At 34.1% G+C, this 15,875-nt stretch overlaps 1 protein-coding gene across 1 annotated transcript; it reads right to left on the reverse strand.

Moving 5' to 3' along the window:
* Window positions 1-7,404: 7,404 nt before the first annotated feature.
* Window positions 7,405-11,618, reverse strand: LOC107939025 (terpene synthase 10-like). Its single transcript, NM_001327424.2, has 7 exons — window positions 11,362-11,618; window positions 10,066-10,333; window positions 9,615-9,990; window positions 8,916-9,134; window positions 8,267-8,405; window positions 7,917-8,165; window positions 7,405-7,836 (listed from the first exon to the last, which is right to left on the reverse strand). Exons 1-7 carry the CDS (start codon window positions 11,593-11,595, stop codon window positions 7,534-7,536), a joined length of 1,788 nt encoding a protein of 595 aa, NP_001314353.1. The 5' UTR covers window positions 11,596-11,618; the 3' UTR covers window positions 7,405-7,533.
* Between the last annotated feature and the right edge of the window lie 4,257 nt (window positions 11,619-15,875).

Here is a 15,875-nt window from a genome sequence, read left to right on the forward strand (position 1 = left end):
GAGATATGGTCAAAGTTAGGGTTTAGGGAATCTAACGAAGAACCAAATGAAAATTTTCAAGCATGAGTTGGGAAGCAACTCATCATAATGACAGCCTCACAAAAGCAACTCCTTTTTAGAAGCATATAGGCAGTCTGGATGAGACGAAACAAAGTGTTACACGAAAGAATCCAAAAGTCAGTGACATAAACAATTCAGTTTATTAAGAAATACATAAGCGAATGGAAGACAAAAAATAATAGCGTACCTGGGCAGAGATGTGATGATGAATGCTGGAAACCGCCAGTCCGACTTATGGCCAAAATAAATTTTAATGGGCTATATGATAAATAGAGGAAAAAATCAGGTACGGACATAATTTGTAGAAACTCAAAAGGAGAAATTTTGGGTGTCAAAATGACAGTCAACGACCAAATACCTTTACCCTTTATGGCGGAGGCAATAGGTTACTTGCAGGTAGTACAACTGGGGTAGAAATGGGGCTCTAAAGAGTAATAATTGAAGGGGATGCGCTCAGTATTATTAGACGGGTCCAAACAACAAAAGAAGATCGGTCAGTTATATGCTCATATATACATGACATAAAAACATTAAGCAGAGTATTTAAATAATGCCAGTTTAAAAAAGTGTTTAGATCTGGGAATGGGGTAGCACATGAACTTGTAAAGAAGAAGTTACGAGTTTAAGAAGTACCGACTTGGATTATCAGCTACCATGAAAGGCATTAATGGCATTGGAGGAGGATGTGAGACACCAAGCGGTAATGAGAGGAGAAGAGAGATCTGAAAATCATGTCTAACAAAAGGAAAATGAGAGTCATTAGGCAGCGAAAGTGTCATGGGTTGTGCGAGAGCCCGCAACTATGATGAACTTGTATGATCCATCGCATTTGAGGGAGGTCATTTGGCCCAATTGGACTGGTCCATTGCTTGGAGAGATTGAAAGCCCATCTCTGGAGCTTGGTAAATATGGAAAGTGATCTTCAAAGATATGCTTGGCAAATATGGAATGTGATCTTTAAAGATATGTGGTCTTAGACATTAAATGTAATCTTTAGAAGATATGATTTTGTAATCTTAGAGATTTGATATCTAGATAGCTTTTAATCTTAGCCATTGATGTATTTCGATCTGTATCATTGATTTTGGGAAGGCTTAGCTATAAATAGAGACCTCTCCCCCTCATTGTATATTCATTTAGTTATTAATAGAATTTTGAGAGCAATTACTCAAACTTTTCTCTCAAGTGTTCTTGTTTTTCTGTGACTTTTTTTCATCTTTCAAGTTCGTTCTTACTTCGTTCTTCTACTGTTCTTCATGGGTGCCTTAGAGGAAATTCTGTTGAATCCTCAATTGTTGCAAGTTAGGTTGATTTAAGCATTTTTGAGCGAAGAAACTGCTTAAAGCCACACAGATTGTGTGGAAAAAATCTTAAGTTCGTGACAGTTGGTATCCGAGCTAGCGTTCAAAGGCACCATTAAAAGATGTCGAAAGAAGTTGCTAAGAATGTTAAGGGAATGGAGACCCGCGGGAGGGCTAAGAAAGTTAGTCTCTCGAGGGACATACTGTTGGGTTTGGAGGATCGAGTGGTCACTACCGAAGAATTTGTGGGAGATATCAATGAGAGGATTGATGATGTTGATGATAGGCTCAATGGGTTACAGTCTATGCAGGAGCAGCTTAAAATGTATGTGTTGGATAATGTTGAAAAGCTGACTGGTAAGGATGATGTCATTGAGGCTATGATGACGGCCTTGAAAGAAGAGATTGCGGAGTTCAAGGGTGAACTCGCAATCTACAAGGCTGTTTTGGGCAATGGAGGGTTAGCTGCTGTCCCACCCAAGCCCAGTGTGGATGTTTCCAAGCCCAAAGAGTTCAAGGGAACAAGGTCCGCGAGAAATGTAGATAATTTTCTGTGGGGAATCGAGCAATACTTCTGTACCAAAGGCATCACAGACAATGCCACTAAAGTAATTACTGCTGCTATGTATCTTACTAACGTTGCTTTATTGTGGTCGTGTCATAGGTCCACCAATGTGAAACATGGTGGGACCGAAATTGAGACTTAAGAAGAATTCCAATATGAGTTCAAAGTATAGCTTTATTTAGAGTATACCGAGGATGAGGCTCGGGCAAGGTTACGTCGGCTTGCGCAACAAGGCACTGTGAGGGAGTATGTGCAGGAGTTTAGCGAACTCATGCTTCAAATCTCAGATATAAGTGAGAAAGAGACATTCTTTTCCTTCATGGATGGGTTAAAACCATGGGAGAAGCAAGAGTTGCAACACCGAGGAGTCCAAGAGCTTACCAAGGCCATGTCTGTAGCAGAATCGTTTGCCAAATTTAGTGGGAAAAAAGACAAGCCTGAGCCTTTCAAGCCCAAATTCAATCCAAAGGGCAAAGTAGGGAAGACAAAGAAAGACCTACTAGGAAGGACAATGGTAGGAAGCCTTGGAACAAAAGGAAGAGTGGGCCTATAAGTTATTTTCATTGTGATGACCCACATATGATCAAGGATTGTCCAAAGAAGGCTGCACTCTCTACTATAGAAGAAAAAGTGAAGTCAGATGTGGAGGATAACAATCTTGGTTCGATACTAGGGGGTGTCGAAGACAAGACGGGTCATAGGCCGATGTTTGTAAACATCATCGTGGTCAATAGAAAGTTGAATACGCTTGTCGACATAGGTGTGTCTGATTTGTTCATGTCCGAAGAGGCTATTCGTAAACTTAGCCTTAAGATCGAGAATGAGCCGGGTCAGATCAAAATGGTGAACTCAGATAGTGTTCCAATCAAAGGGGTTACAAAGGGAGTGGATCTCTAATTTGGCAATTGGATCGGTAAAGCATCCATTAAGGTAATACCAGTTGATGACTATGATTTTGTGGTTGGATTAAGTTTTTTTAACCGGGTTAATGCGTTTATCATTATTCGGGTAATTACATGGTGATTTCGGATTCGAACCATCAATGCATGGTGAGAATGACAAGAAAAAGAAGCTTGGAGGGAAAAACATTATCAGCAATTCAATTTGCTAAAGGAGTACATAGAGAGAAAGTCTCTTATTTAGCCACCTTAAAGATTGAGAAAACCGTTAAGTCCGTTGGTGAGATCCCGAAAGAAGTAGGCCAATTGTTACAGTTTTTTCAGGATGTGATACCCTCTTAGTTGCCCAAAATGTTGCCACCCAAAAGGGAGGTGAAGCACAAGATCGAGTTAGTATCCAACATGGTACCTCTAGCAAGGGCCCCTTATCGTATGTCTCCACCGAAATTAGAAGAGTTGCAAAAATAATTGAATGAGCTTTTAGATGCGGGGTTCATTAAGCCATCTAAATCTCCATATGGTGCGCTAGTGTTGTTTCAAAAGAAACATGATGGGTCATTGAGAATGTACATCGATTATCAGGCTTTAAACAATATCACTATGAAGAACAGGTACACTATTCCTCTTATTACAGATTTGTTTGATCAACTTGGTAGTGCGAGATGGTTTACCAAGTTAGATTTGAGATCGAGGTACCATCAAGTTTGGATAGTCGATGAGGACGAACCAAAGACAACTTGTGTGACGCGGTATGGTTCGTATGAGTTCCTTGTGATACCTTTTGGACTTACAAATGCCCCAGCTACATTCTACACCCTAATGAATAAGGTACTTCAACCTTTCCTTGATCGTTTCGTGGTTATTTACCTTGATGATATTGTGGTGTATAGTAAGTCTCTCGAGGCGCATGTAGGACACTTGAGGGAGGTGTTCCAGACTTTGAGGGAAAATGAGCTATTCACCAAAGATGAGAAGTGCTTGTTTGCCCAACAACAAGTGTTATTCCTAGGCCACATTGTGGGAGGTGGCAAGATCTGAATGGATGAAAGCAATATTTGGGCTATTGTTGAGTGGGAGCCTCCAACCAAGGTGATAGAGTTGAGATCTTTTCTTGGGTTGGCGAATTACTATCGACGCTTCGTAGAAGACTACTCTAGAATTACCACACCCTTAACGGACATGTTAAAAAAGGAGAAGGTATGGGATTGAAATCCGCAATGTGAGAGGGCCTTTAATCAATTGAAACAAGTGATGACGAGGGAGCTCATACTTACTTTGCTAGATTATTCGAAGCCTTATGAGGTACGCACGGATGCATCAGATTGTGCCATTGAGGGAGTACTAATACAAGATGGTTATCCAATTACTTTCGAGAGTCGAAAGCTTAATGAGACGGAGCAGAGGTACACGGTCCAAGAAAAGGAGATGACTGCTATGGTGTACTACTTGTGCACATAATGACATTGTTTACTGGGTTCTAGGTTCGTGGTCCTTACCGATAATATTGCCAACACTTATTTTCTAACATTGAAAAAGTTGTCTCCCAAATAGGCTTGTTGGTAGGTTTTCCTAACTGAGGTTGATTTCACAATGGACTATAAGCTGGGGAGCGCCAATATTATGGTTGATGCACTTAGCTGAAAGATGGAGTTTGCGGCAATCGCCAAGCTGATGGTTCCTTATTGGAACGCATTCAAGAGGGATTGGCCCATGATCCCAGAGCCAAAAATTTGATTGAGCTTGCCAAGGAGGGGAAAATAAGGTGATTTTGGCTTGATGGGGACTTACAATATACTCATGGGCACCGTCTCTATGTGCCACATTATGAAAAATTGCATAAGAAAGTCATGAAAGAGTGTCATGACTCGAGATAGGGGGGCTATCTAGGGATGCACCGTACATTGGCCCTTTTGGAGGATCGTTACTATTAGCCTCACATGGGTGATGATGTGGAGACCTATGTGAAAACTTGTCTAGTATGCCAACAAGACAAAGTCGAGTTAAAGGCTTCAACCGATTTGCTACAACCCTTGCCCATTCCGAAAAGACCATGGGAGAGTGTATCCATGGATTTTATTGTTGGCTTGCCTAAGTCTGATAGGTTTGCAAGTATTCTTGTTTTGGTGGACAAGTTTTCGAAGTACGCAACGTTTATTCCAGCTACCAAGGAGTGCCTTACTGAGGAGGCAGCTCGTTTATTCTTTAAACACGTGGTGAAATATTAGGGAGTGCCACTGTCTATTATCAGTGGTTGAGATGGGTAATTTATGGGCCGGTTCTGGACGGAGTTGTTCAAGTCAATGTGCCAAACTTGAACTTTTCCACGAGCATGCATCCGCAAATAGATGGGCAAACCGAACGAGTGAATGCATTGTTGAAGACATATCTTTAGCACTATGTGAGTGCTACACAAAGGGATTGGCCAAAGTTGCTAGATGTGGCCCAATTTTCATACAACTTGTAGCGAAGTGGGGCCACGAATCAAAGTCTATTCGAGATAGTGACAGGCTAGCAACCACTCATACCCAACGCTGTTGTGACCCGTTATACAAGACCAAATCCGTTAGCTTATCGATTTGTGAAAGATTGGCAAGAGAAGAATGAATTGGCTAAAGCTTGTTTGCACATGGCAAGTAAGCGCAATAAGAAGTGGGCCAATCAGAATCGAAAAGATGTGCAATTTCAGATGGGTGGCTTAGTCCTTGCCAAACTGCACTTGATTTTGGGATATACGAGTTTGCACAAGGGGCTTATGCGAAGGTATGAGGGACTATTTAGAGTTGTGAAGAGAGTAGGCAAGGTGGCCTGCAAGCTTGAGTTGCCAGCAAAGCTCAAAGTCCACTTAGTGTTTCATGTAAGCAAGCTTAAGCCATTCAATGGGGATTAAGAGGATCCGAATTGAATCAAGTCCGAACGAGCACCAATCAGGGTAAAGGTCTCTTATGACTGTGAAGTTGAAAACATTGAGGCAGATCATGTGATTAGATGAGAGAACCATTGGCCGTGGCATGAATACGTAGTTCGATGGAAAGGACTTCCCGACAGTGAAGCAAGTTAGGAACCTGCCGAAGCATTGTGGCAGGTTCAAGGAAAGATAGACCAGTTCCACGAGGAGGATGCGACGAGGCTATCGCTAGAACAAGTAGGGGAGAATGCCATGGGTTGCGCATGAGAGCCCGCAACCATGACGAACTTATATGATCCATCGCATTCGAGGGAGGTTATTTGGCCCAATCGGATTGGTCCATTGCTTGGAGAGATTGAAAGCCCATCTTCGGAGCTTGGTAAATATGGAAAGTGATCTTCAAAGATATGCTTGGCAAATATGGAAGGTGATCTTTAAAGATATGTGATCCTAGACATTAAATGTAATCTTTAGAAGATACGATTTTGTAATATTAGAGATTTGATATATATATAGTTTTTAATCTTAGTCATTGATATATTTTGATCTGTACCGTTGATTTTGGGAAGGCTCAACTATAAATAGAGACCTCTCCCCCTCATTGTATATTCATTCAGTTATTAATAGAATTTTCAGAGTATTCACTCAAACTTTTCTCTCAAGTGTTCTTGTTTTTATGTGGCTTTTGTTCATCTTTCAAGTTCGTTCTTATTTCATTCTTTTGCTGTTCTTTGTGGGTGCTTTAGAGGAAATTTTGTTGAATCCTCAATTGTTGTGAGTTAGGCTAACTTAAGCGTTTTTGAGCGAAGAAACTGCTTAAGGTCGCACGGATTGCGTAGGAAAAATCTAAGTCCGTAACGAAAGGACGGAAAGAAGAATATGGAAATGGTAATTGGAAAAGGAATAGTATCATCAATGAGAAAATATTGGGAATTGAATTAAGTAATTAATTCTTTTAGGGAGAGGAAGGGATTTTTCTCAGGTTGAATGCTAGGCATTGATTGTATCGAAATGGGCCTGGAGGGTTTTAGGAAAGTTAGATTTAGGTTTTGGGTTGAGTTAAGAAAAGTTTCTGTTAGTTGCAATAGGCCTAGTTTCATTTTTATTGTAGGCTTAGTTTACATTTTTTTGTGTTTTTGTACAAACTGTTGGCCAAGGCCCATTCATTAATGAATTCAATAGAAGATGTTAGATTTTTCCTGACTGTGTCAGCCTGCTTTAATAAGAGGAATTATGACTTAACTACAATGGGCCATCGCGTTGCTGTTGGAGTTTTTTAATTTTTTCAAAGTTAATTGGGCTCCGAGATGTTGTAATACAATTACCAACCATCTTTGTAAATTGGCTATGGATAAGAATTGTACTCTGGATTTTAACGTGGATTAAAAAGAATTTTAATTCAAAAAATCAAACACAGACACTTCCTCTCAATAGAAAAATTCTTTATTGATTTTTTAATTTTCAAAGAATAATAAAATTTGACTTTAATTATTATGTTAAAATGGTTTGACTTTTTCGTTTTTCACATTAGCAAGGTTAAATCAATTTCACATTTCAAAATTTATATTTTCTTCAAACTTGAAAATTTGGAATAAAGAATATTAATGAAAATCTAGAAGGTGAAAGATTAGCTAAAAATAGATATTTCAAGCTTAACTCATAGCAAATATAAAGTTACTAAAAAAAACAAACAAACATTTTATATTTTGAAACTTATTTGAGACAACACGTCTTTTACATGAAAAGTAAACTTATTTAAGATAACATGTCTTTTACATGAAAAGTACAAAACATGTACTTAAATTATTTTGGCGATGGAATTGATTGAATAAATAATCGTAACGCTCTCTCCTTAGGCTCACCATCTTCAATACCATGACCGTCATCATTTTGGTATACCAACATGGACACTCTCGCAAGGTTCATAGCAGTTTCAAAAAACATTTGAGACGAAAGAGACTTAGCGGCCATACGATCTCTGTTCATGTTTTTCCATGTCGCATCAATCAACTTCTTTATGTGCTCACGAGCTTCTTCTTCAGATCTTCCAGTTTCATGCATGTAACATTGGATTGATTTTGGTATATCACCTCTTTTTATTTCATACTGGTTCAAAAAAAAAAACTAATTAAGCATATCATTATTAGACTAATAACATGGTATGATGATTAGTATATATTGCTTACTGATGATGTTGCTAGATCGTTTGCTAATCTTAGAACTGTGGATGACCAACGAATTATATTGGGATGATATTCCTCAAAGGTCTGCAATCCCTCCTTTGTTACATGATTTGTTTCCAAATAAGCATGACCAAGTAGTACAGGACCCGATATTGAAATCCAGGCATTGTCAATGTATTCTTGTAAGTTTGGCTTATATCCAATGTAATACCATCTTGCCTCCAACATATAAGATTTACAAAGATTTGCCCACTAAAAAAATATTATTGAACCATGAATAACTACAATTAGATAGTGTTCATAAGAAATATGGAAAAAGAAGATGAAGAAAATTCTGGAGATTGGCTCAGTACCAGATTCTTAAGGAAGGGAAGGACATCAATTCCTTGTTCCTTAAGAGTATGAAAAGCCATATCATTTATCGAACTGTGAAGAGCATGGAAACATAACTTCATATAGTTTGGAAGCTTCTGTGTTGCATTGACATCCCATCTAAAATTACGACGTATTAATGAGTTTGAATTTGATGAACTATGAATCTACGATTGGTAAAAATACCATAGAGACCATTATACAGGGAGTTAGATTGCATTTTATCCCTCTACTAAAAAAATGGGCAAATTAGCCCCTATACATTAGACCAAAGAGCAAATTGGTCATTTCTATTAAAAAATTCATCCATTTTTATTGTTAAAAACTGATATGTCAGCATGAGTTACACGTGGTATGTTAGGTGTAACTGTCTAGTTATTCTATTAGCCATATCAGTTTTTAACAGTAGAAATGAATGAACTTTTTAACAGAAATGATCAATTTGCACTTTGATATAACGTACAAGGACTAATTTACCCATTTTTCAGTGAAGAGGACAAAAAACAATTTGACTCTTAGTATAGGGCCCTTTATGATACTTTTACCATCTATAATTCTTTACATTGTTAGTGAAACATTTTATGGCACTTTATTAAAAAAGACAAATAATTTAAAACTATAGTAGCAAACCTTTCAACAGCATCTGTAAAGAGCTCCAACTCATCCATGGTGCCATAAACATCGTACACATCATCTATATATGTTATTAGGGCATTGACCTTTGTTTGAATTCTTCTACCTCTTTCAAACTGAGGAGCACCTATGATTCCCACACTCCATAAGAAGTTTTCCATCAACCTATCTCTAGCAAAGGTCAACCTCTCACCAATACCAAGATCCTTCCACCATCTAAAGATTATAAATCCATAAACCAAATTCATTTAGTTTAACAATTTAGAAGTACTACATAGGTAAAAGAACCATATAAGTAAAATAACTGTGGAGGTCCTGTATTAGGAGTTGGATTGCATTTTGCTTCATTTACCAAAAAAATGGACAAATTAGTCCCTATACATTAGATTAAAAAGCAAACTGGCCATTCTGTTAAAAAGTTCATTCATTTTTATTGTTAAAAACTTGTCCCTATACATCAACATAAGGTATGCATGGCATGTCACGTGTCACTATCTGGTTATTCCATCAATCAAGCCAGTTTTTAACAATACAAATGGATGAAATCTTTAACATAAAGGATCGATTTGCTCTTTGATTTAATGTGTAAGGACTAATTTGTTCGTTTTTTGAATATAAGGGGCAAAATGCAATCTAACTTCTAGTATAAGAGCCTTTATGATACTTTTACCTTTAGTATGCAGTAGTGATACTTACCCTGAAGCATATCTTAGATCTTCTTGGTGCATAGCTTGGACTATGTTGTAATCCAGTATTGCAAGCTCTAAAATAATGGGATTTTTGTCCTTGTTTTTTTCATACGCATCTATGAACCATCTGGCCTCCAACCTTAACATCCTCCAATGTAGAGGAAGCTCCAAGGCATGTTCCACAAGCATCGAAAGATATTGATCATTGTTTTGCTTTAAACACTGTTTGAGAAGTTTAGCCGCTAACTCTCTTGCATTCTCTAGCATTGTTTCACCTTCTACTAAGTGGTATGAAGCCTCATATAGGTTGAGTAGTCCCTTGCAATCATGGGTAAAGCTTGCTTTAATGTTTCCATCCTTATCCATGAAGCTAGTGAAAACATCTAGTACATGAAAAAAAAATTCAATGTTAAAGTATCTTTAATACATCTAATTTTGAATGTGCTTCTTATTTTTACCTTGATTGACCTCGTATCCGTGCTTTCTAAGCAGTCTAAATTCAAGCGATGTAGCATATAAATTGTCTTTCTTCCATGCAACATTACTGCTTAGATTATTACTTATATTCTTTAAAGTTTTCCTTATTTCATCCTCAAAGTAATATGACAATCCAAGTCTTTGTAAGGCATCAATAAGCTCAAGTTTCTCCAAAGGATCCACCACATTGTCAAACATCATCCTCACTTCTTCCTTCAGTTTGCTCGCTCGTTCCTTGTATAATTCATCCTATACATACATTCGCAATTTTTTTTTAGCTTCATCCAAAATTAGCTTATAATGGAAAAAAGCATGAAAAACTAAAACTAATGCCAACTAGACTTGTTTAAAGGTTTGACTATCCATTCAAACACAGAGTTTTACCTAATTTTTAGTAGAAATTGCATAAAAATATTATGCTACAAAATAGGCTTGTGCAAGAAATCCATTGAAAATATAGACTAGGTTTGAGCTCCAACATTTAGTCCCTTAACCCATTTTTAATATTATAATCATTTTTATGTTTTATGTAATTTGTATAATGCGAAAATCAAAATTTTAAATATATAATACTATAATGTAAATAATAATATGTTTACTTATATATATTTAATATTTTAATAAAAGAAAAAACATAGAGAACAATTATATACTAAATTAAAAAATACAAATATTAATTTTTTTAAAAATATATATAGGCAACAGCTAAAATCAGCTTAGAATAGGTATTTAGAAATATGGATGAGTTTGAGAATTTGTTCATACCCAACTAAGCTTGGACAATTATAAATGGAGAGTAGTCTATTTAGATCGGTGTAAAACTTAGGTCGTTTTATATTTTTTTTGTAATTTTTTATACAATTAATATTTTAACAATTTAGTCGTTGAATTTATCAAAATATTTGTATTTGTCATGCATGCAAATTTTTTAATCAATTCAAAATCTCTATCATATTGATCTAAAATATTATCTATTCTAATATATATTTAACGGTTGAAAGTCTTTTATATAAAATGAATAGTTAGGAATTTTTAATTTATACAAAACTTGACATACATGACCTACAACAATAGAGAATGACATATGATGATTGAATTATTAAAACATTAATCGTATAAAAAGTTACGAAAGAGTATAAAATTACTTAAATTTTACACCAGTGTAAGTAAATCCCTATTTATTATAAATTAGACTCAAACCTTACCCAATCCGTTGCATGAACACTTTTGCACTAAGAAAATCAAGCATTAAAGCAATAAGAAAGTGATACATATACCTCCACATGATGGAGCCCAAGTGACTGAAGAGAATCATAATCCCAAATAGGAGGATGATAATCAGCAGATCGCCGAACGATATCGTTTTCAACTGAAATTTCAGTTGTAGCTTCAGATTGTGAGGGACTAAAAACATTTAAAATATGGTAGCTTGATCTATTATTTGAGAAGCGTTTCCACTGAGCCTGTTTTGGGAAACTACAAATTGGCGATGAAGTAAGCAGACTAGCCATTTCCAAAGGGATTGTGAGTGTGTGTTTCTATGACTGGGAATGAATTTTCTTATATAGAAGCTAGGAACATGCAATTTTTGACTTTGTTTTGTTTTCCCTTGTTGAAATAAATATTTTAAAAGGTTTATATTTGTAAATAGTTACTTTAAATCCATTTTAAATATTTACATATTAATTTTTTTAATTTAATATTCAATACATTTATATTTTTTCATTTATTAAAATTTTATATATAAACATTTTAACATTTTTTTAATGTTTATAATAGTTTATAGATTTAATTTTTATTTATGTTATAAATTACATCATATATATAGGGGAGAGATTCATTTATACATTGTAAAACTTAAGCAATTTTACTTTGATGCCAATTGTTGCTACTTCAATTTGCTTATTTACTGAAAGCAAAACTACAATCAAAGTGTTAGATTGCAGTGGTCGCTACGACCGGCACTGAGAAAAATTGTTAAACAAAATAGAAATAACATGACGTTTTGTTTACGCAGTTCAGTTTCCCTACATCTACGGAGCCTAGCTCAATAAGTAATAAGACAAGTATTTAACCATTTTAGTGGCAGTCTGTAGTTGGTATTACCAAGTGCCACTCAGCAACTCTTAACATTTGCCTCAACAAAATGCTTTTAATAATTTAAATAATATGTTTAAACATACTTTTGATATTAAAAAATATATAAAATTTATTTTTTTATAAACGCTTTACAATTTTTTTAAAAATAAAATCTATTTTACTTCAGTTTGTTTAAAAATTAATTAAAATGATAAAAACATTGAAAATCATAATTCTAGAACTCTTTAATAAGATAATTTAACATTGTTAGTATATTTTTTATATTATTAATTAAACTTGTATTTACTATTTTATATGAAATAAATTAAATTAGAAAAGATATCTGAATTAGATTTTTTATAAATTATTAAAATTCATTAAATATAAATATGTTTTCTATCACAATTAAATTTATCTTTTCAAAAAATAATAATTTAAACACCTTTCCCCAAATATGTGTAAATAATTTTAAAATTATTTTGAAGTTTTATTTAAAATTTTACATAGATGTTTACTTACTTTTAAAAACATTTTTACAAACGTATAATGTTTTTTAAATATAAAATGTTAAAAAAATACTTTTTAAAAAATTAAAATTGAAATACCACTTTATCAATAATATTAAAACTAAATTGTATTAGAAATGTTTTAAAATAAAATCTTTGTAATTGTTTATAAAAAGTTTTAAAAATATTTTATATTTAATGATAAAAAATAAAAACGCTTTTAAATACAATATAAATATAATTTATCAAATGTTTTATGCATTTTAAAAGGCTCAAAATGTTGACTATTTTTAAAATAATTTTACAAGTTTTTAAAGTTTAAAATATTGTTTATATTTTTGTTAATAAAATGTTTTAAACAACTAAATAAAAAAACGTTTTTTTTAAAACTAAATAAGTTTAAAACATTTTTTATAACTTTGACCATAAATATTTATTTAAATAATAAAAACTTTATAAAATATATAAGTAACATGTGCATCACACGTACAACAATGACAATTGGAAGATGGCAACCCCCGATGGCTGATTGGGTTAAAGTTAACGTTGATGGTTCAGTGTCAAGAAATAACCCAAAAGCAGCAGTAGGAGGGGTAGTGAGAGGGCTTAGTGGAGGATGGTTGGTAGGATTCAAGATGGTATTAGGTATGAATGATATCTTCCAAATTGAAGCCAGAGCGATTCTTGAAGGACTGAAATTGACTTGAGCTAAAGGATTCAGGTGTGTTGCGTTGAAAAGTGACAACGCAATGTTGATTAAAACTATTCATAATGGGTTGGTTACAGTAAGTAGTAGTGTTGTTGAAGTCAGACAGATTCACAATTAGTGTTCCAAAAACTGCTTGCAATCTTTAAATTCTATTGGTTGATTTTGGTTTTTTTTTTCTAAGAATCGACTTTAATAAAGCAAATTACATGAATCCGAAGAACTAGTTAATCCACTTGCATTTAGTGCTTATACGTACGTAAGTCCTTAGCAAAGGTGTTAAAACACTATCGATGGCCATAAGTGATCCTAGGCTAGTAAGGAACTCCAAATCACCACCATGCGATGGAAGAGGATCAAAGTATTCCTACCTTTGTCAAAGAAACAACCATATAGTTTGCTTCCTTGAAACAAGAGAACAACAAAACATAAAATAAACCAACGTCTATCGATTTTAAGAAAACATAAAATACAAGATGAATGCAGTCCACCCCCAGCCAAAGTATCAGCTATAACATTTACTCTCCTATCGATTTTAACAAAACAAACGTCTCCAATAATTCAAGCCATCTTATCCACAGTACAAGGTCTCTTCTTGCTATTCAAAGTTCATAAACTAAATTGAGCATAAACCAAGTTTTAATTAAACAAAAACAGTATTTAATTACTACATAATCTATTTATTGTGAATGTAATAAATGAGAAAGGTATTGAATGGTCTGGGAAATTTTAAGTTTTTATAGAATGTCATAGTTGATAAAAGAGTTCTTTAAAAAAAAAGGAACAATGAGAACATAATACATCAATGTTTATCTAAAATGCATTCGATGCAACATTAATAGATTTCTTCAAATGATGAACTTGTAAATGTTGTTGCATTATCAATCAATTTTGAAACTCAAAAATCAAAGGAAAAGCTTATGTTACATATAATTGGAGTTCCATGAATTCCTGTTGCACCTCAAAAATCGGGTTAGAAGATTCGGGTTTGTGAAAATCGAGAGTGATCACATCCCGATTTATAAGGTTATCATTGTGTGTTTTTTGAATAAGAAAATTATTGGTCTAGTGATTAAGTAGTGTAAGTGTCATTGGATACCATTACTCCTATTTTAACATATTTAGAGGATTAATAAAAAAAATTTGTGACATTAATATAAAAATAAGCATGTGTATGAATGTAAGGAAATTTCCATGGATTAAGATGTGGAAATAATGAACTAGTGAGGAAAATATGAAAATAATGGATAAATATAAGATTTATTGTGAAATAAATATGTATAAACTCTATGTTTAAAAGGTGTTGAAATAAGCCATTAACAAAGTTGAGGTAGAAATGGTTGGTTATGAAATGCCTTATTAACTAATAATGTATTATGTATATTTTGGTTGTCATAGAATCACTAATAAGAAAAATTTTGGTGTATGTGTAGAGTAGAGGTGTCCATGGGTCGGGTGGCCCGGCCCGACGGCCTGCCCGAAATATGGGAGGATTTGGGTAAAAATATAGTCCCAAAATATGAGCTTGGGCAAAAAACGAGGCCCGTTTAGAAAACGGGCAGGACCTCAGGCAAAATTTTTTTGGCCCGGGCCCGGCCCGAAAATATATTAAATATATTAATTTTTATTTTTAAAATATACTAGTTTTAGTTTTAAGTTACAAAATGTTAGATTTTTTTACAACAATTAATACAATTAACAATTAATAATTTGATATAATTTGATAATTTTACTAACAATTAATACAATTAACAATTAATAATTTTACTAACAAAATATTAGTAACAATTAATAATTAATAATTTGATATAATTTGATAATTTGTAACAATTAATACAATTAATAATTAATAATTTTACTAACAAAATGTTAGATTTTACAAAATGTTGACTGGTACAAAAATATATAATTTGATACAATTTTAATAACAATTAATTTTGATAACAATTAATTTTAATAACAATTAGTTTTAATTTTAATAAAAATATAATTTTAATTTTAATTAAAAAAATGGGCCGGGCCGGGCCGGGATCGGGTTCCATATTTTTCCCTGGGTCGGGCCTGGACAAAATCTCAGGCCCATATTTTAGGCCGGGCCGGTCCCGGGCCTAGGAAGCGGGCTAGAAATTTTTTGGGCCTGGCCCGGCCCTGCCCATGAACACCTCTAGTGTAGAGTCATTAAATGTGATATTAAAATAGAAATGTGTAAATATGTCACCATGGAAAATTTGGAGGGATGTGATATGATGTCTTAGGGTTAAGCACTTCTGTGCTCTCTGGTGTTTTGGATGGTTTTCATGTATTTAAGTAATTTTATTAGAGTTTACTAATGGTAAAATAATTTAAATTATTAATAATGAGACTTGACTATGAATACTGATTGTTATATATAAACGAAATTTTATGAGGGGAGAATTGTAGCAACTCGAAAGTTAGTGGTGTCGAAAAATTTGGTTTTGGGACCTCCTTTCTGTAAACTGATGCCGTAAATATTTTTATT

Source organism: Gossypium hirsutum, chromosome D09 (assembly GCF_007990345.1).
Source record: "Gossypium hirsutum isolate 1008001.06 chromosome D09, Gossypium_hirsutum_v2.1, whole genome shotgun sequence".
Taxonomy (NCBI): Eukaryota; Viridiplantae; Streptophyta; class Magnoliopsida; order Malvales; family Malvaceae; genus Gossypium; species Gossypium hirsutum.

Bases quoted from the DNA above. Each gene is read 5' to 3' on its own strand.
- LOC107939025 (NM_001327424.2), bottom strand. From the start codon at position 11,595: ATGGCTAGTCTGCTTACTTCATCGCCAATTTGTAGTTTCCCAAAACAG. The intron at 8,406-8,915 runs GTTTGCTACTAT...TCGTAATTTTAG, and splicing joins TTTACAGATGCTGTTGAAAG to ATGGGATGTCAATGCAACAC. The intron at 7,837-7,916 runs GTAAGCAATATA...TTTTTGAACCAG, and splicing joins ACGATCTAGCAACATCATCA to TATGAAATAAAAAGAGGTGA.